The sequence below is a fragment of the Salminus brasiliensis genome, chromosome 5, assembly GCF_030463535.1.
Source record: "Salminus brasiliensis chromosome 5, fSalBra1.hap2, whole genome shotgun sequence".
In the NCBI taxonomy this organism is placed as follows: domain Eukaryota; kingdom Metazoa; phylum Chordata; class Actinopteri; order Characiformes; family Bryconidae; genus Salminus; species Salminus brasiliensis.
The window spans coordinates 17,447,069-17,473,059 of NC_132882.1; the positions used below are offsets into that span (position 1 = coordinate 17,447,069).

Here is a 25,991-nt window from a genome sequence, read left to right on the forward strand (position 1 = left end):
AAAGGATACAAGTTAAATATTTGTTTTATTAAAGGTGCATGTATTTTGCCACTGTACAGTGTGCACTGCACAGCGAAATGTGTCCTCCGCATTTAACCCAGCTGTGGTAGTGAACACACACACACACACACACACACACACTAGTGATCTAGGGGCAGTGAGTACACACACACCCAGAGCAGTGGGCAGCCAACTCCACCGCCCAGGGAGTAGAGAGGGTAAAGGGCCTTGCTCAGGGGCCCAACAGCAGCTTGCCAAGCCTGGGAATCGAACCCACAACCCTGTTATCGATAGCCCACCACTGCCCCATTATTAATAGAAATATGAATTTCAATATGAGTTTATTTGACAGATGTATTATCGTAATACACTGTCGATTAATAGTTCATCTATTATGTAGAATAACGAACTGCACTGAATATTTGTTAAACGTTTTCCAAAGCCTCATCTACATCTTCATCTACAGGAAAGCCAGGAGTTCTGGAAAGTGAAGGAAATGTAAAATAGTGTGAAACACAGAATTATACATTTAGTACTTTATTTTTATTTGTATATTTATATTTATAGCCAGATATTTTATTTTTGTCCTAGACACATTGTGTATTAGGTTTAATAAACTGCTCAGCTGGATTGAATAAAGGTATCTTTATGCACATTGTTAATAAACTATGAATTAATACAATATTAATGACTAATTATTAATGTTAATCAGTACTGCATTTGAATAATTTTCACTTTTATGATTACAGTGCTTCTGAACATCAGAAATCCCATAATTTCCCCTTCAGACTGGGCGGATAACCATATATGGTCATTAGCGAGGCGGCTTGCTTAGCATTGTGGTTGAGTTAGTGCAGGCTGAGCCGCTCACAGAGTGCTGAATAAGAGGAGGGGACACCGTTTAGTTAGGAGCAGTGACTCGCTCACTCCGCTAATCCTAGTTGGCTCCGTGTCTGAGGGCTTTTGCTGCACTTACGCGAATCCTCGAGGGCTGTATAAATCACACGGGACGAGTTTACTGTAGCTCATTTCCACCTGGTCACGGCACGGTTTGACCTCAGCCTCAGGGGCAGCTGAAGCACAGGACCGGAGTTGAGCCTTTCTCTGGGACTACAATAAAGACCACGATGCGGACACAACGCTTCAGCTGGCTGTGTGTGTGGCTGGCAGTGTTGGGAAACGAGTTCGTTTCAGGTGAGTTTATTCATCTGTGTTCACTTTATCGAGTTTAGCTATATCTTTTCATTTCTCCTAGTTATCCAGTTCTGCTGGATGTAGTCTTAATGAAAAACCAATGTTCCTGATTACTTTCTTGGGCAGGCACTTTTCCTAAAGCCCAGAATGTCACCTGGGATTCTTTGAACTTTAAGACGTTATTAACATGGAGCCCCAAGCCTGTGAACTATACATACACTGTTGAATTCTCCAAGTAAGTGATGCTTTCCTTTCTTTCAGTCTTTCTCATTTCTTTGGTTATATAGCAAAATGGTTCTAACTTGACTTCAGTTTATGACTGGATTGTAACATTTAATAAGAAATATCTAAACCTAGGAACAGCTTTACCTGTTTTCTTAAACAACCTGTTTTGAGCCCTGGGTCTGCATGCTGGGACCTTAATTTCGGCAGTTTTCTACATCCTAAGGATTAGCATTGAGTGATTACTGGAAAGCAATGCAAACTGAGTGAGGGAATGAGGATTGGAAGATGAGTGCTTTTCATTTAAAGGATTAAATTAAATGGATCTTTCCTGTTACAGCCTAATACAACTAAATTTTGGCGGTTCTTAGTGTATTAAGAGTGTTGTATAAAATGACCAAAACACAAAGCTCGACATTAGGCTGTGATTTACTCTTTACTCTTTGTGCTCTGTTGGAAAAATCCACACCCATTGCTTGTTTCGGCATGCTTTAAATACTGTAAGGTTAGTGGATTACAAGATCTCAGTCTTAAATTCTCTTGCAACTTGGTTCCAGACAACACCAGGACAAGGAGAGGAACCGTCTCTGTATTCAGACCAGTGAAACGGAATGTGATCTTACTGCTGATCTTAAAGACCTGAAAGGTCGCTACAACGCTGAGGTGCTGTCAGAACCAATGCGGGATGCGTCCTCTGACCTCATTGAGCCCCCGTATACAACATCTCCCTGGTTCATTCCCTATCAAGACAGTAGGTTTCTGCAAAAACTTTTGATCTCATATATTATTTCATATATTTTCATAGAATTGGATTTTTTGTCATCACATTATGTTGTAATAAACTCAATAAGGCCTGAATTAAAGCCACACATTATACAAGCTGTGGGATGCAAATTCGTACTGGTCTAAGTTGACTTTAAAGCTTTGTAGCATTGCTGTCATGTTAAAAAATGAATTTAAAAATGTATCTAATGTAAAACAATTTATATTCAAAATATTTTTCAGTAAGCTAATAGATAGATACTTTATTGCTCCCGAAGGACATTTAGCAGCCAGTAGCAATTGCACAATACAGCACAGTAAGACAATACAATAATTACAATAATAACAATAAATAGAATAGATGTAAAAAAAAACAAAAAAAAACAAATGTTTGGCACAAACATCCTTTTTTCTTTTTTAGCCACCATCGGCAAACCTGATTTTAAGATTAAGGTGAGCGAAGACCAGCGGAAAATAACCCTCTATGTAGCAGACATCCCAACAGCTATCTTAAATGCGCAGCGTCAGAGGATGACTATTCGGGATATCTTTAAAGAAGACTTACAGTACAAGGTCATCTATAGGAAAGCCAAGAGCTCTGGAAAGGTATGTAATGATTGTAAATTAAAGCGTTTAAAAAGTGTTTCTAAAGTGTTTAAAATCTATTTATATCACACTCAAATCTCTGAAATGGAAACTTTAAAGGTTAAAAACTTTCTTCATTGTGATGTACTTTTATTTAATGAGATTTCATTAATGTAAGTCATTGTGGATTTCTGTTGGTCTATTTCGTACAGTGTAAGGGGCATTTTAAACTGGTCAATGAAAAAAATATGTTTTTTGATATGGCAGCAACATTCTGTTATGTTTCCACTGTGTTCCAGTTCCCACCCACATATATAGAAAGGCACAAATATTATCACTACTTAAAGCTTTACTGTTTAAATATTAAAAGGTACCGGATAAGGCTTCTCTTACGGTGGTGTTTGACAAGTTGGAGTGGTATTATTAATGCTAATCCTTACTGTATATCACCTAGATGATCTTGTCAACAGATCTTAAAGACATACACAGGACTGTGCAATGGTCTTGGGCAGCCATGGAAATCGCTTAAAGCTATTTATCTCATCTAAAATTAAATATATGACAGTGTAGATCTGACGTTTACTTTTTTTTGCATGTAATTTCCATATTTTTAATTACACTCAAAACCTTTCTATTGTTTTGTTAGAAATCAGTAGTTCCATAGGACCAAAGGGCTAATGAATTAAGTCATAAATACTCATATTTCAGCTGTAATTGAATTAGTTTGAGTTTGGGTCTGACATGAATAGGTTAACAAGTGAAGGCAGGTCTATTTTATTTCAGCTTTTCTTGCTTCTTTTGTGCAATTTCATTAGCTTGATAGCTCACTAACTCCATCATATCAGTAGCAACAAACTGTGTTAGCTATGGACGTGCTAATGGTAGGGGAAATGGATGCAGGCACCTTTATTTCTTGGATTAGTAATGTAGTAGTAACATCAGGTCAAAGGCCAGATCAGGGCAGTTTTGGGTTCACCTCTGGGCACATGAGGACATTTAGTGAATGTGATAGAAAGCATTCACTGAAAGCAGATAGAAAACACAAGTTTTCAGCGGAAATTACATTGAGCCCATTTTGCTTTTGCTTTTTATTATATTCCATAACCTCATCATTTCCATGACTGAAAACATTTCAGGCGTTTACAATTTAATCATTTTCAAAACCATTTCTCTTGCTTGTGAGTTTATTCTTACATATTCTGAACTGAGCAAAGCACTTCTACTCCATCTTTTTCCAAGCGGTTGGAGTGTTTAAATACCTTAAGTTTTCTGTAGCTTTATCTTTGTCTTGTGCATCGTCCAGTTTAATTATGTGCTGTTCTGTTCTTGTTTATTTTATTCAACTTATGTAAACATACTTAAGGTCAGTCAAATCAGATGAATCACTTCCAGATTTAAGTCTCTATTTTTCGAGTTTTAATAACAAATCATATATGCCCAACATAAACCATGCCTTTAAGCCTTTAAGGGCCGTATTTTGTGTGCATCCTGTGTGGGTTTAGATTTTTTATTAAACTAATTCCAGAAAGACAGTTTTCGTAATAACATCTCATTGTCACTGTAATTGATGTACATACAGTATAAATAAACATGACATTTCGTTGGGGAAATGTGCTTGTAATTAAAGGTCCAGTAGACTAGCTGTTAGCCTTGTTTTATTGTTTTTGGACAAATGACTGCTTTCTGGCCTTAATGCTTTGTACTAAATGGTCCTACACATCATTTTCTCAGATTCCTTTTGCATAGTACAGTATGTTATACCATAATAGTTTATCGGCTGTTGGTAAGTCTTGTAATGCGTACAATTAATGGAACAAAAATAAAAGCCGCAATTCCACTTTTTTGACCTCAAGACTAAAGAAGTTATAAACCTGTCACACATGTTTGCAACTTCTTTTACAAGTGAAATATAGTTGAATTATGTCTATAAAACTGGTTCTTCTGGCCTGGAGCCATTAGTATCCTTTACTATTTTAAAGGAACAGACTTGCAGTTTTTCGAATAGAATGGGATAATGGAATGGAAACTTTCATTTTAAAAAGGTCCAAAATTGTCATCAGCTTAAAAACAGAATAACAGAAATAACAGATTCCACACACTGAAGATCTGTGTTCTTCTCCTTAGAAAGAGAAGTACAGTACAAGCAGTGAGATTGAGCTGACGGATCTGGACCGGGGTGTGAGTTACTGCTTTAATGTGCAGGCTTACATTTCCTCTCGCAAGACCGAAAAACAGCTGGGCGAACTCAGTCACGTTCTGTGCTCTCCAGAGGGAGACATGTCTATCTTTGAAGGTAAGCTATACACAAAGGTGCAGTGTGCCTGTATCATATCTCTCAGCTGTTAACATGCATTCCACAATCAGTGTATCAATGCATTCTTTAGACAGTTGCTGATTGTACCTGAGATGGTCTGAGTTAAAATCTGATTATGCTCAAAAGAAAAATGCCTGAACTGTGCAATGAATGAAAGGTGCAAAGTCTGACATCATGTTTTGAAACTTATTGCAATCATGTTTTCCAGATGACAGTAGTGATTAATCTGTAACTTTAAAAGTGACGCAATATGTGATTTGCTTATAGCAATTAAAGCGTCATTGTCATTCAATAGCCTTGAATCTCCATTTTTGTTTTTGTTTTTTCATAACATGTTTAGACACTTTTTACATATTTTGGCAATCTGTGTAATTATGTAATGTAATGAATGAACCAATAGAAATGATCCAACATTAATCCTATTAAAAGTTGCTATTTGGAGATACAAGGTTTCTGCAATTCAGGAACAAATGATATGATGATATAAGCTTTATAGAGGAGGTGTATCTTTTGGAGATATCAGTAGGGTCAGCAGTACTTCATCCTGATGTCAGGTGTTGAGGTTCAGAGCAATCATACATCAATCAGTTGTGAATGTTTATGTAAGCAGTGTTTGATAGTCTATCAAGAAGATGCTCCCTAAGTCTCTCCCTCTTTTCATTTCCTTTAGAGTACAGCTTGGCAGTCATTGCGGCAGCCATCCTGAGCATCATTGTGATAATATCAGCAGTGATTGCCATCATAGTGGTGTGTTGCAAACGGCAGCAGAGAGCAAAGAACAAAGCAAAGGAGCGAGTACCTTTGAAGCATGTGTAAGGAGTGTGTTTTCAATTCTATTTCAATTCCATTGAAAACAGAGCATCACACTTTTGGGAATACGGTACAAGTGAACTGGACTCACCCTTTGAAAGCATCCTCCTTTCAACATTTCAGTGGAAAACGCTGGAATTCTACATTTTGTTTCTAGGAAACTAAACAAGGTAGATCTGTCATTTACATGCTGTTATCAAATGCTGAAGATGTTCTTAGCTCTTCTTTGGGATTGGTACTTTCAATTACTGGCTTTATTTACTGTATTTTATAAGCACTATCTACTTTTGTTGCAGTTGCTGGAGTTGAGAGTTTTCTTTTATAAATTAAGATTCTAGTGATCACTGGGGACTGCAGAATAGTTTCGGGAGCTTAACAGTTGGGAAAACCAGTTTATGCTTTTTTTATAACAGATGTTTTATTCCTGGACACTTAATTTATTTTTGTAGCATTTATAAAAGAAATATCTGTATACTGGTTTTTAAAAATCATATTTATGGTTTTTCAGTTTGGTGTGACAGATGTACAGTGAATTCTTTGAGACAGCTGAAAGGTAGAGACTGAAATAATATGTGAAGAAACTGGACATAAGAACTAACCATGACTAATCATGATGATGATTTAGACAAGACAAAACTAGTTAATTATTTTGTAGACAATGTGAACCTGTGAAAAAAGGTACAAAAGTTGTTTTATCATTACTTTGTGAAATTTAAAATAAATTGTGATATAAATAAATTTATTTGGGTGTGAACATTTGTTGCTTTGTATCGTTTCTGAAGCCTAAGGCAAATCATAAATATTGCAATATCGCCCCCATCTGTCTGTAGTGGTAGAATCTGAAAATACTGAAATACGAAGAAGACACAGAACAGAAAATCGAAACTTAGAAAGGATTTAGAACATTACTGTCTCTAAACAATGTTTATAGCACGGATTAGCACTGATGATGGCAGGAGGCCAAGATGGTTGCTCAGTTTGTGTTTGGCCTTAGATTTCTCTCAGTTGAATAAATTCTCTATTTTTGCTGGACTTGGTTCCATCTTTTTCACTACATTCTAAACAGTGAACAGAATCCCTTTGTCTGATGGAACTAGGTTTGTGTTACCATATGCTAGAGCTGGGCAATATGATGATATTTTATTGTATCATGATCAATGATACAATTTTCTTATTGTGATACACAATATATATTTTCTTAATGCTTAACACTGACCAACTGCAGGTTTCATTACAAACAGTGTAATTAGACTGGTTTAACTAGCTGAGGTGCAGCACATGTTGAATAAAAATCACTGTATTCAGTACCTGGAGAGTACCGGGAGAGTATCTGAATAGCAGTTTTTAAGAAAATGTCTCTACTGATTCTATGTATTTTCTCTATGATTACTATTGTGTATCATAAAAAATGCAATTTATGTGTTTAAATATTATGATATATTAGCTTTTTAGATGTACACATTGGTACAGTTTTAGGAACATGACATTACATATACTCACTTTATTAGAAACACCTGTGCACATACTCATTCATTTCGTCTATCAATCATCAATCTTATCTAATCTTTGAGGCGGATGGGCTACAACTGTAGATTTTCTGTGCCGAGTTTTGCTTCTGTCAGCCAAGAACAGAAAGCGGAGGCTGAAGTAAACACAGGGTAACCAAAACTGCACAGAGAAACATGCCGAAACGGGCCAAAAACACAAATCCATGGACCAAACCTGCCTTGTGTCAACAGTCCAGGCTGGTGGAGGTGGTGTAATGGTGTGGGGAATGTTTTCTTGGCACACTTTGGGCCTGTTAATACAAATCATCACATTTCACTATTATTGGTGACCTTCATGTGCATCCTTTTATTTGCCCATCTTCTAACAGCTACTTTTAGCATGATAATGTCCATGTCACCATTGGCCTTCCCAGTCACCAGATCTCACAGAAGCACACACACATTTACTGATTTGTTCAACTGGCTCATTTAAAAAGATATATTACATCACAATTATATATACAGAGTTGGATTATTATGGATAAGTCATGGTTAAAATATTAGATTCATTTAAAATCTTTTTTTAAGATAAACTTTTAGTACTTGGGCTTTTTTTTCAGAACTGTACTTAATCAATACGAGAAGACATTACAACATTGCCTTCTATACTGAATCAAGAAGTACAAATGAGTTCATTTAGAGACACTTCATAATTACTGATCAGTCTCCTTCAGTGCATCATACACTCCGTTTAGGCAGAGTGACCTGATACACACATTTTCCATCCAACTGAATGTAGCTAATAAGCATCTTGCTCTCTGTAACTTCAAAGTATACAAAACCTCCTAAAGTGTGATTCACAGCACTGGAAAAAAGTTGCCAAGATGCTGGGAATTTCTTTGCATGAACAGTGGAAGTGTCCTGGAAATTCCCACTTCCACTGACAACGTATGGGCTCTCGTCTTCCTCCCTAATAAACTGAAAAACATATGAAGACTGAATAAATCTGGAGGCACGGAGTCAAATGTAAACTCTGATCATTCTGTATACATGTCAGAAGAAGATGCTCACCTGCAAGCTGTGGTCATGACCACTCATATATAAAGTGACATTGTACTTCTTTAGCAGTGGCCTCAGCTGCTTCACCAGACAAACAGTAGGACCATGGTGACCGATTGACCAAACAGGGTAGTGTCCAGCCACAAGCACAAATTCTGACCTACGGAAGAATAACAGATGAGGGGAGTAGGTAGATTAACTCAGCTACATGTTTTAAATAATTTTAAATGGCAATAGTTTTGTTTCTACTCATTTGTACCTGTGAGGAATTTCGGTCATTATATTTTAGTCACTGATTTCCTTTTCTATAACGTTATGTACACTGCAGCTAAATATAAATAAAACAATATATAATTCTGAATCCAATATATGTGTAATATTTTCATATTGAGATGTATTTAATCATTCATCTTCATAGGCACTTTTTCCTGGTTAGGTCTGCTGCCCACACAGAATCATTGGTCAGTCAGTGAGTCAGTGAGTCAGTGAGTGTGTGTGTGTGTGTGTGTGTGTGCGCGTGTGAGTGTGTGTGTGTGAGAGAGAGAGAGAGAGAGAGAGAGAGAGAGAGAGAGAGATAAAAACAGAAAGAGTGTGTATGTGTGGTGCTGAAAAGTGAGCGAGAGGTCACAAAGAGTGCTGTGGAGTCGGACCGTTGAGACACATTTTGACCAAAGCATATTACAGACATTTTAATAAGACCCCAGGGAACTGTGTTAAGTTATAGAGAAAGTGATTTTAAATATTAAGATGATTTCACCTGCCGAGTTATCATTTTTGAACTGCTATATATGTCACCATATATATATCACACCTCTCATTTTTGCGTTTTAGTATGTGATGTTAGATCAAGTGCGCTGGATGTGAAGCTCCACTGCAGGTACTCAGGCTGCTGCTTTCACACAGGTTGTTTTATTTTTAGAATGGTTTCACAGGTGCAACAACCATGTTCATGTTACATTCTTATTAATGATGACTTTACCTAAGAGAGCAGATCCTACATCAGCATTTCTGCCCTAAGATGCTTTATAAATATATGCCGAACACTTTCTAGTCTTGTTTGGTTCTCGTGTCTGTTTTGTATTTCACAGTGACAATAGTATTTAGCCATATGTATGGTGACTAAATTATGAATTGCATGTAACTGCTGTTTCTTTAAGGTTGTTTATCTCTTTGTATGGAAGGCTTTCTGTAAATTTACACTGATTCTGCAAAGAAAGCTTAATAAATGATAATGCTGAGTAGTCCTAGAGTGTGGGTTAATCCAGGAACGCTGTGTTGTAATGGACACAGGGTGTGTTTGTCTGGTCACACATTGTCCTCAGGAATGCATGGGTGTATCTGGGCACAGAGAGGAGTGTGGCAGGTCAGGGCTTCTAAAAACATGCTCCCAAATCCCAACATTCCAATGAAAGGAATCATCCTTCTTCAAGGGGGAAAAAAATCATGTATCAGCCAATGAATTACTTTTGATACCAGTTTGTGGTTTACCCCTTGTGGTTAGTCAGGTTCAGTTTGTGCTTGCTGAACTGTGGGAGTGGTCTGAACTGTCTGAACTATCAAACCTTACTTGGTGTTTTGAAGCGTCTTCTCAATCCACTCAAACTGACGGTCAGCAGCATTGGAGTCCTCTGGGCCTTGTGGTCGGACTCCATCATAAGTGTTCCCACAAAGAACCACCGTGTCAATCATTAAGACCGTCATGGAGACGTTGGTGTGAGGAACCTTAAACTGCATCTGGTAGTAGAGCTCAGGGAAGTGCCTGTGGATCAGCGTTTTCATTTATTTTTATGGAGGCACTTCATTTTGCTTCATCTCACCTGTTTGTACACCTTGATTGGTGAACAGTTCGAGGCTGTAACCCGTCTTTTTCACAGCACAGTATGGAATAGCTATCCTCTAGCCCTTCAAACATGGCCAGTTTATTACCACAGGACCACTGTTGACCCAGCAGTGACGCTAACATGTAAAAACCCCAGCAACACCTAGATGCCCTAAGTGCACCTCTAAGGTACAATATATGGCCAAATGTTTGTGAACACCCCTTCAAATGAAAGCATTCAGCTACTACTTTAGGTTGCACCTACTGCTGACACAGATGTGCAAATGCACACACACAGCTTCTCTAGTCCCTGTAGAATAGGACAGGAGTGGGCTAGAGGGGTCTACAGTTCCTCAGCATCGAGTCTTCCCTGGACAGTAGAGATATGTACTTCAACAAAAGCAGGATGAACCCATTGATAAAACCCTTGATTTCAATAGAAACCATGAATGAGTAGATGTCCCAATACTTTTTTGTATAGCATAGGTGTACCGGACATGATGAACTGGTAACTCAGTGCATGTGACAGTTCCGGTATGGGTTTAGTCATTGTGTTATTGATAGATGCCTACACATTGCGAGATGTCCTATTTATGACCATAAAGATTTTGCAAACTTACCACCTCTCTGATCTGGCTGAGTAAGCGATCTGAGCAGACACATTTCCCAGGTGATCATGATTTCCTGCCACCAAATACCAGGGCACAGGAATCAGAGCTGGATGATAAAACACCTTCTCAAAGGTGGTCTGAAAGCAGAGATGAAAGCCACTTTGAAGACAATGTGCTTTTTGGATTTTATTATTAACCTGATCAAATGCAGTCCAATTCAATTTGTTAAAACCATTAACTTCACTATATTTTAGAGTACAATATGCAAATTCTGCTGCCATATGTGCCCTTACTACTCTAAAGTGAGAAAAAAGTTCACTAGCCAAAGATATATAGTCGCTGTAATACAAAAACCTTGTCTCCATTTCTGCCGTTATTCATTTTTTTGGCAGTTGTTCTTTACATTTCATGATGAATGGACCAAAAGAAATGCTCCAGAAGTTTTTCATTCTTCTATGAAGTTGGCATTTTGGAGATATGAGGTTTTTGTGTGACATTAATGGTATGCTGTGCTTTCAAACTGAAGCAAACCAAACATCCTACACCTTTCACTAAACCACTACAACAATGCTTTTACATACAGGAGTAACGGGCCCTCTACTGAGCTGTGCTGGAATACAGAATTTTTTTTTAAAATACATGTTTTTCAAAAAGATATATTATAATAACTGTAATATCTAGAATAGCTCAGTAGTTTTACTTTTGACACTCAGCAGCAGGTATGAGTAGTTAACTGGAAAAAAAATGTTTCTAGTTGATATTTATCTTATAATATAATAATATAAAAGAGGATAATTTAGTTATTTTTAAACATGTTTGCACATTTACAGTCACATCTTAATAGAAAATGTTAAAATAAAGAAAAATAAACCATAATAATGCAAATAACATAACTCAGTCAATGCTGAAAGCCTGCTTTGTACAGTCATCTACAGCAGGATGATAGTAAATGGCTTGTGTTACTACATCCACTAGAGGGCATGTTTGTCATATTTTTTTTCTTGGCCCGGATCATGTGACGTAGCTTGATGAGTAAGGAGTTTACTGAGTGGGAGGGCCTTTTCAATGTTTTTCTTAATAAATAATTTAATCTTGTTACTACATGCACTTTTGGAATTCAAGGTCTTTAGTGTTTAATATTATGTAGGAACAAATCCAGGCACAGAACTGCACAACCTTCTAATAAATGTGCCGTTGTTATGACCCAAGAAAACTGACCTTGAAGCGGATATCATTTACGTCCTTGACTCCACTGAAGTAGAAATGATCTCCCAAGCTGAGGACAAAGTCCAGCCCCAAGCTTTCAGCCACCCTTCCTAGTTCATTGGCTATATCCACCTCCTGGAGTGTGTGGAAGGGAGTTATGGGAAGGCCCCCCCAATCTCCAATTCCAACAAAGCGCAGAGAGCCTTGAGAAACATAGAAGAAAAAGCCATAGCAGGAACTTAAGGAACTTAGGAACTTACTATCTCTATAGAAAAGTATTATTAATGGGACGTAATGGTGAAGCTGCCTGATTCTAAGCATTGGCTGAATGGGTAATGATGCCCCTCAGCATTGACTGCAATCTTCAGAGTGATGAAGCTCCACTGAAGAAGCTTAGTTTAGGTTTGAGAGGAGTTCGTGAACCAGAACTGATCAACAACAGCACCTGACCTCACTAAGGGTGCAGCAACTAATCCACTTAGTTGACTAAAATCTGCCGACCAAATTATCTGGCAACTAATTTACTAAGCGTCCAGCATCCAGCATGTTTCTCTTGCTACCATGGCCAAAAAAGCCAAATCTTAACTGTAACAGTGTGGAGTACTTATTATTATTTTTACAGTAATAATTCTCCATATATATTCATAGGGTAACATGGGCCCACATCTGCAGCCATATCTCTGATGTATGAGTGGAAAGTAGAGTTATATCTGTGAGGCATGAGTCTTATGTGGACACGTGTTGAGTGTCAACCAAGAGACATTAAAATATGAGTGTATGGGAGTTCTCATAACATTCAACATGGTGTCTCTTTTTATGCAGCTCTATGGAAGAGCTGCATTTCAACAAAAGAGCCTGTCAGCTTGCTGGTTACAGATAACGTCCCGCCCTTTGATACAAAAAAAGCCAATCAACTTGCTGGTTGATGAGCAGACGCGTCAAAATAAAAGTCTTTAATACAAACATAGCAGTAACACAAAATATTTTAAACTGAAAAGCTAAAAATTATCGTCTGACATTTGTTTCTGACTTAGTTTTGTTATATTTTATCCTTAAAATATAACAACCCTCAAAGTCTTACATTTTGTCAAGAAAAATATTGATCTTTTACACATTACAAATTAGTGAATTTTGGAATAAGTTATTAACCTTTATTGTCTTCACTGTTATTTAGCAAATGCATAAAACAATGTGAAGCTAAATGTAAAAGCTGATATTTGAGTTATATGGTAATTTATCAATTCACAATCTAAATAATCAATTATTCATTTTAATAACAGGCCGATACATCGCAGCCCTAGATCTCACTAATGCTCTTGTGGCTGAATGCAACCAAATTCCAAATTAGCAATGTTCCAACATCTAGCGTCTACTTATAGAAGAGTAGAGGCTACTACTGCATCACAAAGTGGGACAGGTTCCCCATTAACACCTTAGATTTCAGAAGATGGATGAGGCTCCATCTACAAACTTTTGGACATATAACCGATACAGACCTGTACAATCAAACATTTTAAGCTGTTCAGATTAAATCAGTAGATAGGCTAAAGCAGAGTATGCAATATCCTGGGGATTTTAACAGCATAACGTTAGCAGAAGTGAAAATCAATAGTGTACATAAACAACTCTACACCTGAGTCACTCGTTTAAGAAGAAGAAAAGAGGCATGTACTTTGTTCCTGACATTGTGCGTAGATCATCTGAAGGATGAGCAGAATTAGTGGAACCATCTGCCAGGCCATCGTGGGTCTCAAGATGGAAGATCTATGTACAGAAATGGCAACAATGTAAAAATACTACAGAGCTTTAGAAGTGAAGTGTCATAATAGGACACGCTTTCTTTTCCTCTCAGAAGAGGAAGTTGTGGTTTAAAAACAAAACTTCCTTCATTGGTCTGAAAGCAATAGAAAAAAACCAAACACACACCAGGTCATGCAGGCCACATGACACACAGTGAACCAACCTCATGCTATTGTCATCACAGTAACTTAAATGGTACGCAGTCGAATGTCACAGTTCACAGTTTTTTTCTAGTGCAGTGTCTCAGTGTAACACGGCAGTGAAACGCTCTACAGTTAAAGTAAGCATTGCTCTTACTGAAGGACAAAGTTGAGGTTCTTCCCAGGTTCCCTCATTAATGATTGACAAAGCTAGAACAGCAGCTTATGATCACACCAGCACAGAAATACCAATGAGTGTGAGAATGACTGTAGACTGAGGCCCAACAGCTTTTAACCTAGTAAGAACAGGCCTGGGCGGGGCCACAACAAAGAACCGGTATCTTCAGTGAGACAATATTGTGCAAAAAGATATGCCACTGGCCTACAATACCCACAAATACCAAATTCCTTAACTAAGAGCACGTTAAAACAGAACTGAAGCTTCTGAACAAGCATAAGGGCTTCATTAAAGCAGAACTGGCTTGTTTTTCCTAGAGGAATGTTGGGAAACTTATGGTCTAAAAAGATCAGTAAAAACCAGGTAAATCAGACAGTTTTTTTTTCTAAATGAAGTAAAAGGACCCTACACCTACATTTCATCAAGAGAACATCACTCCTATCACGTGGCTGGCCTAATCAAATATCATGATATCTTTCTGATGTCAGTACAGTGCAATCATTCCAAGATAAAAAAAAAAAAAGTACACAAACACAAGGAGCGCACACAATGTGAAATGATTTTCTTTAATGATGGGTGACTTTATTGCAAGTCCATGGACTCTCTTTTACTCTTTTAGTGCTGTGTTACAATTTGTTACTACAGTCTTGGGTGTATAAAACCAGATGTCTACAGAGTCATTACACAATAGCACAGAAAATGAGAAATGTTACATTTTGCTCAGCTATAACAACAAAAAGGTGCTTACAGGCAGCCATTTGATTATTACACATACAGTATGCTGAACAAGGCTTTCTGGTTTGCAAATCAGTGCAATCCGCTCCACATCCCCCCCCCCCCCCTCCTCTACCGTCAAAGGTAAACATGCTTCGGCAACAGCTCCATCAAACCAGCTCACAGGGCCACACAATAGACCCATCACCAGTCACTAAAGTAAGTACTAAGGCCACTTAGTAGCTGGACATTAAGCATAACGAATAGTGTACCTGGGGTCAAAAAGGCATTGTTAGTACTCTAGCACTAAACACCCCCAAAGTTCAGGACTAAATATTAAAGTTCAGTCCACTGGCATTGATTTCAATAAGGTTTGGACTAATTCCTATTACACCATTTCATCTTAAAACATGATTCCATTTACTTTTAGGACATGAAAACAATTCACTGAGATTAGCCCATTTACTTTTCCTATTAGTGGTTGTCCAGTAAATTGGACCACACCTTAAATTACACATTATACAATTATACAATCGTGGAAGACAAGAAAAGTAGTGTTAAAGATTTTTTTTAAACATAGCTTCATCAAAAATGAACGGAAAGGTTACCAGTGATTAAAAACAAATTGCTGTATTCAGCTGGCTAGCGACTCCTGAAGTGCACTATTACTATGCCTCACAGAGTGTGCGTTTTGTGGCCGTCTGTTCTTCTATGAGCCAAACTCCACAGTTTCAGCAGTGATTGGCTTAAAATCGTAGTTCCCTCTTCCGTCCATGTGGAGGTAGTACTGCAGCAAACACAAACAGATTAGAGTAGGGCTGTGTATTGGCAAGAACCTGTCAATAGATTACAATATACTGGGATACTCTGACACAATCTAGCAGATAGCATGTCAATTATTAATAAAAAAAAAATCTCAATGCTGTGTTTTTAAATAGTCAATACAGTGTTGTCAAACATAATATTGCAATACTTTGACATATCAAACCTCTCACACAGGAACTGTGCAGAATAAATTAAAAGGCTGCTAACAAGAACAATAGTCTCACCTCATGGTGCTTCCAGAGAGACTTTCTGTGGGAGACTGTGAACAGAGTAATGCCCACCTGCCAAGAGCACAATGAGTCAGCACCTCACAAAGGAAGCTGAATGTTTGAGTCAATACATTAGAGAGCTAATGGAGGCCTTGTTACCTTCCTGCAGTGGCTGTAGATATAGTCCTCCACATCCACACTCACAGCGCTGGTGCACTCATCCAGAATGGCAAACTGAGGCTTGTGGTAAAACAACCGAGCCATCTGCAGCAAAACAGAAAACCTTCTGTAAAATATTACTTTATTTTTTTTTTAACTGATTAAGTCCAAAGGTACTTTTTATTCAACTGTACTTAATGTACCAAAAGTAAACGTAATGTAATTCTTGTTATTATAAAATAACTGAAGTATTATTAATTAACAATTAATAATTAACAATTTCTATTAATTTATAAATCAATAACCTCAGTTTGTTATAAAAAGCATTAACAATAAACCTGATTCATGTCAGCATGTCAACTACAGAGTTTTCAATGGCAAAGGTAGAGAGTTCACTAGGTTGATCTCTTAGCAACCTTTGTATCAGCAGATTAGTCTCCAGTATCTGACTGATACATACAGCAGCTTACTAGCACTAAAAGGATACTGCCATTAGGTGTTATCATCATCATCCTTTTAGTGCTTTTAGGCTGCTGTATGTAGCCTTCAGATGCACAATGCAGATACCACTGACTACAAAACACAAAAATCTGGAGTGTTTATATACTGCAGGCAAGATAAATGTGTGACTTTATGTATTTATTATTTGGATATTTAGGAGTCGGTTCAAATTCACGAAGTTGCTGTACCACAAACACAGCCGCATACCTTTGTGCAGACTGCTGTGTTATTCAGGCAGGTTACAGATTCTTTCATACGGTTTAATTTATGTCCTTTAACTTTCCTTTTGGATGAAATCCCCCAAAACGAAACTAAGCAGTGTAGCACAGTGTAGTGATACTTCAACAACATGGACCAGTTGCTCACTATTACGATTAGTTAGTTTTATTTGAGGTCAGGAAATGGAAAAAAAATCCTAGGCCTAGTTATGTATGTAACAAATACCCAGTTAGTGTATTACTGCCCATCCTCAGTATCCTTACCGCCATCCTCTGCTTCTCTCCACCACTGAGAACATCCATCCAATCCTGAACAACATCCCATGAACCCTCTCTCTCCAGAATGTGCCCCAACTGCACATTGTCCAGGTATTCTTTCAGCACCTGTCACAAAGAGACTCCATTAGTTCACAAAAAGTAGTAGCACAAAAATAACTGCAATAAGAGGCAGGGATTTGTTCAGACTGGTGCAAAGTTCATCAGTACCTGATCTGAAATCCCTTTCTTCTTCTGGTCCTCGTAAGTGTCGGGGTAGATCACCTGATCTCTTAGTGAGCCAAGGGTCATGTATGGCCTCTGAGAGTGAGCAAATAAATAAACCACATTAACACACAAAACCAGAACTACTAAGAGATTCTCAATGCAAGATTGGTGCTGCTGTTATGTTTCAGGACTATTACCTGAGGGACATAGAAAAGCTTCCCTCGCTCAGGTTTTGTCAAGCTCCCACCAAAAAGGGGCCAGAGCTACAGGGGAAAAAAAAAGCACACTTCAGTTTACACACTCATTAAGATGCTGTAAGTACCACTGATTTTCAGTTATTTCCTCATAAACACAGATGACTTTTTACACTAGACACAATTATATAATAAGTGGGAAGAACATCTTACCCAAGTCATTTAATTAACTTACTTCAAATTCAAGCACTTACCTCTCCAAGGACTCTGAAGAGTGAGCTTTTCCCACAGCCATTGGGCCCACACACCAAAACATTGGTGCCAGATTTTACCTTCAAAGATACAAACGTACCAAGCAGGAATTGAATCTGAGGTCTGTTACCCGAACCACAAAAATACATGCATAACAGAGGGAGATTGAAAGCTTACCTCAAAACTGAGGTCTCTAATTAAAATGTCTCCATTGGGTGTTGCCAATGGTGTCCGCTCAAATCTGGAGAAAAACAGTATGTTACAGTTTATAAAAGAAAAGAACCAAAAGCGTAAAGTGTTTTGGAAATGGGTAACATAGGAAGGTTTCAAACATACTTGATGATGTTGTCCATGTTGATGATTCGCCCATTTCCAGGCACCAAGGTTATTTTATCTATAGCATCCTTTTCTGCAAATGACAAATTAGTTATGAATATTAAGATTGCACAAATGGCTGCACACCACTTTTTTTTTGCTCTTTAAGACTAGTTACAGCTCTACCTTTCTCTGCCTGGACCATGGTGCGCTCATATTTCCCAGAGTTCAATTCTTTTAGGACTGTCATAAGCTCGGTGATGCGGGTGGTAAACCTGGAAAAAAGAAACAATAATTATTAACCAAAACAAACAAACAAGGCCAATTCATTTCTTTTTGCTACATTCATATTCCTAAATTACTTGGTTGGATCAATTATAGTACACATATCTGATTGAATATACCTTTCCTGCTAGATCTGTATCAAACCGTTGACCTACAGATATAACTAAACCTGCTCACAATGTTTGCCATTAACTGTTGTTTTCATTGGCTGACCAACTTGATGCCCGGTGCTAGTATACCAGTAGGTTCTTTTTTTATAAGGACATTTAAAAACGTTTTTTTGAGAAAAGAAATAACATTAAAATGAGTTCAAACACACAACATCTGTGTCCTTCTTGTTAAATTAAGCAAATAAAAATAAAATAAAATAATTACACTTTAGAATGTGCAGTTATCTGTAGAGGATGTGAACTTAGTTACACTTAGAAAATCAACAACACATAATTTGACCAGGGGTGCCCAATATACACTATATTGACAAAAGTATTAGGACACCTGCACACTAGAAAAATCAAGAGTATTTAAATAAATAGACAGAAAAAAAGCTTTCTACTAGCTCTTGGAGCATTTAGTGAGGTCAGGATCACCTCACCTCATCCCCAACTTCCCAACCCATTTCAAAAGTCCACATCTGGCATTAAGCATGTTGCCAATAGGTTTACGTTAATTTGCTCTATCGGCAGTACTTCTCCACCAGGACTAAGAAAGTTGAGTCCGCAATTGGTGCAACTTAAAGAAGTAGCTGAATGCAGTCATTAAAATGGGGTGTCCACAGACATTTGGACATGTGTGTGTGTGTGTGTGTGTGTGTGTGTGTGTGTGTGTGTGTTAGATTTTACCCTGAGAGCCTCGTCATTTCTCGGCCAGCAAGCACGATCCTGCCCAGGGCCTGGGACATGCGCAGCAGCATACGACCACTCTGATAGTAATCCTATAACCAGAGAAACCATCACGGTGAAACTAGGGCCTTTATTTATATTACATGGGATGCCTTGGTGGTTAAAGTTATTAAAATGATTGATACACTGTGCAAAGGGCTCTGTTATGTTGGTTGCAGCCATATCTGAAGTTTAAGTAGCATTACTGAAATCTTTTTTCCTACAAAATCATTGTGATGCGGCCTCTCACATTTATTAGGGTGACTAGCATCTCAGTCATTGCTATTGCAAAATCAGCACGCCAACTACTGCAGTATGTAACTTTAGTGAAGCAGACACAAGATCACTACAGGTCATTTTTTGTGTAGAATCCTGTCATTTTCTTCAACAGAGTCAGTTTACCTGCTTATTTCACGTTTAGTGACAGGTCTCCATCTCTCTATATGTAAAACCCACATGTGCCTAAAGAGTGATTTGAATTTCACTGCAGATAATTACACTCTCCACCTGTACGGCAGGCCAATGAGCAAACAATACCAATACCATAATAATGCTGCTCTAAAGTCATATGCAATGTTCTCCAATTTCCACTAACCCCATGTAGCATGTATGTGCTTTTTCAGCTAATTTACAAAAAAAAAAGAAATTATAGCTTTCCCTGAAATTACAGCTTTCCCTTTATTTGGAAGCACCTTATTTCACAGCACAGAGTAACACTTCAAATGGAGTGTCACTCCACAGTGTAGTGTTCGTGAGGAGGGAACGGTTTGGGGAAGGCCGACTGTGTTTTTACAGTCTCTAATATGTAGATGAGACTGTTTACCTCCAGAAGTTCCGAATGTGTGCTGTTGAGGTGCCTTGGGTGTGCCAGGTTCAGAAATGGACGACTCACGACCAGATATCCAACTACTGTGGCAAAGTCTGAAATTGAGAGAAAAGGGATTAACATGTAAAAATTGTTCTTATGTGTTGTGTTTCATAAGTTAATGTCCTTCCATAACGAGCTTCAGCTTACATTTAGCAATGATGCTGTCTACCGTGCCCATAGAGAAGCGGAAAAGGATGAAATTGTGCAAGTGGTCAACCTGAGGGCAAAGTACAATTAGGACATTTACAACTGTGCAGTCAACAAGAGTAAGAGTCCAACATTTAAACTCTGTCTGATAATATATTTCTGAGGGGCCTGACCTGTCATAAATGCACAAGGGGCAGTTCTCACCAGTTTTTTGAAGGTAGAATAGATGGTCTGTTTCTCCCTCACATTTCCATTGTAAAAGGCAATCTCCTCACTGCAGGACAGGACCAGTTAAAGAAGGACTATATGAATAAACAGTAGCGTTTCTGTGTACCAAAATGTAAATGTAAAGGAATTCACAACTCCACACATTTCATGAACCATACCTTTTATTCGGCAAGTCAATTAGGGCATCTACTACTTAATAATAATATTTTTTATTAACTATAGATTGGAAAATGTAAAATAAATAAATAAATAGTACATAAAAACACACAACAGCAACTAATTACTTCAGATTAAATGATTACATTTCCATTAGATAATGATTGTTTGCAACAAGATAATTTTAGAAATTATTTTATTGACTTCAAGAAGCTTTTGATTGGCAAACTGTCATAACTAGGAGTTCACTGGGAGTCCATCTGTGGTTAGCTTTTAGGGCCCACCTTTAGACCCAGGGATTTTTGCCCTTATTACTACTAGAAAGGCTCAGCGCTTTGTATGAAGGAGAAAGGATAGGGTTTTTAAATCCAAAATACAACATCCCAATGTGAAGCATTAGGGGGCAGCAACATGCTGTTAAGGCGTTTTGCTGGAAAACGGACTGGTGCACTTCAGAAAACGGATGGCATCATGAGGAAGGGGATTATCTAGAAATCCCCAATCTTAACACACCAGTCAGAAAGTGAACACTTGGTTGAAACTAGGTATTTTACCAGCAAGACAATGATCCTAAGCATTCCTTCCAAGTTTGTTTGTTTTTTTGTTTGCTTGTCTGTTTTTTAGAAATGGCTTAGTGGCAATCACAAAGCAATGACCTGAATTCTATAGAAAATGTGTGGACTGAATTGAAAAGCATGTACAAACAAGGGGATTCACAAATCAGAGTTACACTAGTTCTTCACAAGGAACAAGAAGAATTCCAGCAAAGAACTGTGATAAGCTTGTGGAAGGCTACATCAAGTGACTCAAATTAAGTACTTAAAATATATCTACATATTTTGTAAATATAATTCTAAGTACATGTATATTTTATTTTGAATATTCTTCTTACCAATTTTTTTACATACACTTTACATACTTTAATTGGTTTACAGGCATAAAGTAGTTTAATCATACAACAATGAATGGAAGCCATGCAAAACATCATGCTGAATGTCTCAAATGACATTAATGCTATTCCATGAATATTTACTTTTATAAAATATTAGCAAGATTAGCACAACAAACCAAAGCATTCTGGAAATGTTTGGCGATAAATGTGTGGAGTTGTAAACAACTGAGCTTTAATGCTTTAGCCCAGGTGTGTGTAACCTTTTGACCTCTATATGCATGTTCAAAGTTCCTGATTCAGCAGTATAAGATCATCAACCAGTTATAATTTGGGTGGTGGGCTATTCTAAGCACAGCACAGACCAGATTCTACTATTAGGGTGATGTCTTTGCTAACAGTAGTCCACCATCCATGCCTGATAGGCAATGACCAATGAGTGGTCAGACAACTCAGCAGAAATTGTACTTTACCTGTTTGTGATGAGCCGGGAGTTGACGTATCTGTACTCTCCCTCATACTTCTGCTCAATCACAGTCATCTTTCCGATTGGTCTCCTCAACCTTGTCAGGAAGAGGCCTGATATCAGCAAGTAGGCCATCATAGTAGCAGGGCCCTAAGGATAGAGGGAACATCACACGTTGTTGTTGCCTGATCTTTATTTGTAAATGTTTTCAGCAACTGTTCATAATTAACAATCAAACTTACCTGTGCTCCAATGGCAGTTGTCAGCTTAAAGATGTAAAGGCCAATATCAAGAAGAGGCTAGAAAAAGGTAAAAGGATAAAATAAGAAACCATGAAACATTATATAGCTGAAGCAACAGCCATTAAAACATCACCCTGTCTATACGAAGTATCAAAACAAGAAACATCTACCTTGCTAAGATTGGAGTACAGGTCCACCACACTGTTGCAGAATCTCTCTACATCCTGGGTCAGCAGCTGATCAGCATTGGCAATTCGATTATCCAGGTTGCCCATCTTGTAGTAGGTGTATCCTCTAAAAATGTTACAAGCAAGAAAACAGAAATCTTACACTAATCGGAGAGTAATATATGAATGGACATTTGGCTGTAAAAAGACAAACAGTAAAGTTCCTAATTCCTACTTCAGGTACTCCTCGTAGAGATGTTTGGTGAGTCTTTCACGGAAGCGGAGTTTCAGTTCATTCAAGCCAAGCTTCAGAAAGTTGTTTACCAAGGCAATCTGCAGAGGGGAAGGAGCAACAGGTGCGTCTACATCTTACAAATAAGGCACAAAACCACATAAAGCATTCAGATTTCAACTTGACACAACTACATGACATTATTTTTGGGTGAGAAAAGTAAAAGCTAGATGCAGAAAAAGCACACAATGCCTAGCAGTATCTGGAGGACATTGTAATATTGATGTCAGTTGTTAAGAGGTTACAGTAATGTGTAAGTGGGACATTATCAGGCCTCCTCTGACTTCCCACATCTATTTAAAATAGAAAATATACACAACACCACACAGATCAATCTACAATATCAAAAAAGTATTATAAAAAAAACAAAAACAAAGACTTACAACTGGCATGACCCTCATAAAGTTGAACAAATACCTCTTGAAATCGGTTGTGGAGCGACCAATAATTGCACTGTAAACCACAACATGCACAAAAATAAGAGCAAGCAAGGTCAGCAAGACATACTGAGGAACAAGGTGAACATCTGCTATGCAGACACCTGCATGAAAAACAATGCTCCAAACCTTTTGTCAGCATAAGAAATTAAAACAACACATCCAGACATGCTGGGACATGCTGTCTGGGGGGGGGGGGGGGGGGGGTATACAAAGATGTATATCAGAGGAGATCTGTAATTTTGTGTGGAAAATCTAAGTGCCCATGTAGTGCATTAGTTTATTCATATTTAAGTAATCTGTAAGTGGTGTTATGATTTGTGGCTTAGTTTTATGCTTAGGCTTACTCCACGTTATTACACACACACACACACACACACACACACACACGCATACATTAGTCTGAATCTTTTCACAGCAAATGGAGATAACATGACCAAAAATTACCCCAGGTATGACGGTAATGTAGGAATAAAAATGCCTTTTGAAAAGTGTGAGGTCTCTGCTAATAATTCCACTGTGAAAGATTAAATATATATATATATATGATCAATACTTGCAGATATTCATATTTGGTATGTAAATAGTGCTTTTAAGAAATTAAGCGTCAGAATCCAACCTTTCGATCATTGTGCCGTTCTGGATCATCCAAACGTCACAATATGTGCGAGCCACTAGCATCACCGCAATCAAGATCAGGTACCATGTCTGTGAGACACAAAACACATTGAAACACATGGTCAGTTTCAAATCTACAGCTGTGGATAAATATTTGAGCTTATAATTCCTAATAATCTAACAACACATATATAGTAAGAATTAAAGATACATGCCAATCTTTTGACAAAATGTCCTTTGATGGAAGACTGCATAATAAAAGGCTGGCATGGCATAGGATGAGTCCAATTTGTCTCAAACTCATTCAAGAAAAATAGTAACAGGGGAAGTCAATAAAACTGTGTTTTACTGTGCTTCATTAACAGCGCTCACTATAAGCGATACTAGTGCAGACATAAAACTGCTACCTCGTGACCTGTGCCCCAGTTACCTCACCGGTAATTCAAGGTCAACACAAAGTATGCCACATAATGAGGAATGATCTTTTTAAATAATAGTAACACAGCAGAAAAAAAAACATTATCTTAGTAGATCTTGAACCTATATGCATCTTTGCTTATAGGTTCTTTTATCTTATCTTTATCTTTAGTTTGCCAAGGCCATGAAATAGTCCAGTGTCACTCTGAGTTGCCATGACCAGTCATTATTATTCAGGGTTACTGACTACACTTAGGGGAAGCAGAGTAACCGTTGAAAGTACTCACCTCTTTGCAGAAGAGTCGCGGCACCATGATCCCAAGGATTCGGGTAATTCGGACAAAAAAAACTTTGTCCACAGCGGCACGGTCCTTCTTGACCTGATTTGAGAACAATGCAAAGAGGACAATAAATGTGTGAGAATCATATCTAAAGCAGGGATAATATTCATAAATTCTAAATGAATAAGAAGTGATCAATGCCTTAAGCCATCATCACAAATCAGCATCAACAAGCTAAAGTGAAATTGGCTAACATTGGACACATAGCTGTTTTTTTTAAATAGTGCATTTATTTCACTTACTTCATTGTTCAAGATTGCTTCTGATGAGCCCTTCTTGCTGTTATGGGAATTAAGCAAAAATAAGAAAATGCCATACAACTCTTTCCACACTAGTATCTTACTGACAGGTCGTTGCTATAGTGGTAAAAAAAAAAAAGTACAGAATGTGTTCGTACTAAGCTGCTGTAATAATAATAATAATAATAATAATAATAAAGTTGAGGCTATAGCGTCGTGGGCCTGCTCCTGCTACCTTCACTGTGAATAAAGTCTATTGTCTGACAGCCAGAATGAACGCGCAGCTGCACAGTGGTGAACCGTTGGCACACTAAACAGCACCTATTTCACAGTGTTTAATGTTTACTCGCTTATTCGTGTTTTTTTCGGAGTTTATAAGTTCCGGGAGGATTCTGACAGCCTGTCTAAACTCAGGGTCAACTATGAGCCAGCTCGGTTAGCTAACTTCAGGTTAGGCCAGCCTGAGCGCAGCTAACAGCAGAGCGGCGTTCCACCGCGAGCCTAAAGGACACACATCAGAGCCGGGGATCATGCCTGTCACCCACCTGTTCAACCTGCCAGACCTCCGTCTCTGCTTCAGGAGGTATAAAACGACCAGGATCCCGCCAGCTATTGAAGAATTCCTTGCTGTCAAGTATTTACTGACGACCGCCATGTTTCCTACTACGAGTCGGCGCACCGGCTGAAGACGGCAGCGTGTGTGTGTGTGTATATGTATGTGTGTGTGTGTGTGTGGAGAGAGCGAGAGAGAGAAAGTGAGAGAGAGAGAGAGCAGCTCACTGTGGCCCTCTAAAGGAGGCTTCACAGCCCTGCATCCAGCTTGCGTCTGAGCAGGAGGCTGTGGCTCAACCTCAAACAGCTCCCTAACCCATACGTAGGTCATAAAGTGATGATTTCTGTACCTAAGGTCCAGTTAGATAAATCTAACAAAGAGGCATTTGGAGTTGAGCCAAACGTGTCTAAAGATCCCTCCCAGACATTTAACGCAGTCTTCTGGGTGTAGAGGAGCCACCGTACGTCCGTGTCTCCAAAGTAGTGCTCAGTTGCATTGAGGAATGGAAGTGAATAGTATTCTTCTTTTGAAGTAAAATGTCCTATTTTTCAGGAACAAATACATATTAGGCTTAATAAGAAATATAGATCACATTTTACATTTAAAACCTAAAGAAAAATGTTTAATAGGATCAGTCATAAATCTCAGAATCGGAGGTTTCGACATTTCAGTATCATTCTGCTCACATCTAGAAGAAATATTAAAGACAAA

The 25,991-nt window shown here is 38.1% G+C and overlaps 3 protein-coding genes across 4 annotated transcripts; 1 reads left to right on the plus strand and 2 right to left on the minus strand.

The window, feature by feature from the left end:
• Positions 1 to 860: 860 nt before the first annotated feature.
• Positions 861 to 6,625, plus strand: f3a (coagulation factor III, tissue factor a). Its single transcript, XM_072679672.1, has 6 exons — positions 861 to 1,194; positions 1,321 to 1,429; positions 1,974 to 2,167; positions 2,600 to 2,784; positions 4,888 to 5,056; positions 5,748 to 6,625. The coding sequence occupies exons 1-6, from the start codon at positions 1,128 to 1,130 to the stop codon at positions 5,891 to 5,893; spliced, it is 870 nt and encodes a 289-aa protein (XP_072535773.1). The 5' UTR covers positions 861 to 1,127; the 3' UTR covers positions 5,894 to 6,625.
• A 786-nt stretch (positions 6,626 to 7,411) lies between these two features.
• On the minus strand, positions 7,412 to 14,271 carry acp5b (acid phosphatase 5b, tartrate resistant). Of its 2 annotated transcripts, none has more exons than XM_072678789.1 (7): positions 14,167 to 14,271; positions 13,742 to 13,833; positions 12,082 to 12,272; positions 10,873 to 11,000; positions 10,001 to 10,192; positions 8,446 to 8,593; positions 7,412 to 8,352 (listed from the first exon to the last, which is right to left on the minus strand). In XM_072678789.1, the coding sequence occupies exons 1-7, from the start codon at positions 14,202 to 14,204 to the stop codon at positions 8,113 to 8,115; spliced, it is 1,029 nt and encodes a 342-aa protein (XP_072534890.1). In that variant the 5' UTR covers positions 14,205 to 14,271; the 3' UTR covers positions 7,412 to 8,112. The 2 variants fall into 2 exon arrangements, with proteins under 2 accessions (XP_072534890.1, XP_072534891.1); XM_072678790.1 differs by lacking the exon at positions 14,167 to 14,271 and adding an exon at positions 14,033 to 14,073.
• Positions 14,272 to 14,737: 466 nt separating this feature from the next.
• Positions 14,738 to 25,480, minus strand: abcd3a (ATP-binding cassette, sub-family D (ALD), member 3a). The gene is made up of 23 exons (XM_072679673.1): positions 25,273 to 25,480; positions 24,731 to 24,767; positions 24,435 to 24,527; positions 23,732 to 23,820; positions 23,059 to 23,128; positions 22,619 to 22,716; positions 22,387 to 22,510; positions 22,217 to 22,273; positions 21,982 to 22,124; positions 20,440 to 20,509; positions 20,236 to 20,305; positions 20,044 to 20,141; positions 19,182 to 19,273; positions 18,244 to 18,332; positions 18,079 to 18,151; positions 17,920 to 17,983; positions 17,745 to 17,822; positions 17,494 to 17,559; positions 17,300 to 17,389; positions 17,078 to 17,197; positions 16,095 to 16,199; positions 15,951 to 16,007; positions 14,738 to 15,688 (listed from the first exon to the last, which is right to left on the minus strand). Exons 1-23 carry the CDS (start codon positions 25,380 to 25,382, stop codon positions 15,611 to 15,613), a joined length of 1,971 nt encoding a protein of 656 aa, XP_072535774.1. The 5' UTR covers positions 25,383 to 25,480; the 3' UTR covers positions 14,738 to 15,610.
• Between the last annotated feature and the right edge of the window lie 511 nt (positions 25,481 to 25,991).

Bases quoted from the DNA above. Each gene is read 5' to 3' on its own strand.
- f3a (XM_072679672.1), top strand. From the start codon at position 1,128: ATGCGGACACAACGCTTCAGCTGGCTGTGTGTGTGGCTGGCAGTGTTG. The intron at 2,785-4,887 runs GTATGTAATGAT...TCTTCTCCTTAG, and splicing joins AAGCCAAGAGCTCTGGAAAG to AAAGAGAAGTACAGTACAAG. The intron at 5,057-5,747 runs GTAAGCTATACA...CATTTCCTTTAG, and splicing joins AGACATGTCTATCTTTGAAG to AGTACAGCTTGGCAGTCATT.
- abcd3a (XM_072679673.1), bottom strand. From the start codon at position 25,382: ATGGCGGTCGTCAGTAAATACTTGACAGCAAGGAATTCTTCAATAGCT. The intron at 24,768-25,272 runs GTGGGTGACAGG...TTCCCATAACAG, and splicing joins AGGTCTGGCAGGTTGAACAG to CAAGAAGGGCTCATCAGAAG. The intron at 17,823-17,919 runs GTAAGCTTTCAA...GTATCTTTGAAG, and splicing joins TTAGAGACCTCAGTTTTGAG to GTAAAATCTGGCACCAATGT.
- acp5b (XM_072678789.1), bottom strand. From the start codon at position 14,204: ATGAGGGAACCTGGGAAGAACCTCAACTTTGTCCTTCA. The intron at 12,273-13,741 runs GTACATGCCTCT...ATGTTTCTCAAG, and splicing joins CGCACAATGTCAGGAACAAA to GCTCTCTGCGCTTTGTTGGA. The intron at 10,193-10,872 runs GTAAGTTTGCAA...GCTGATCCACAG, and splicing joins TCAGCCAGATCAGAGAGGTG to GCACTTCCCTGAGCTCTACT.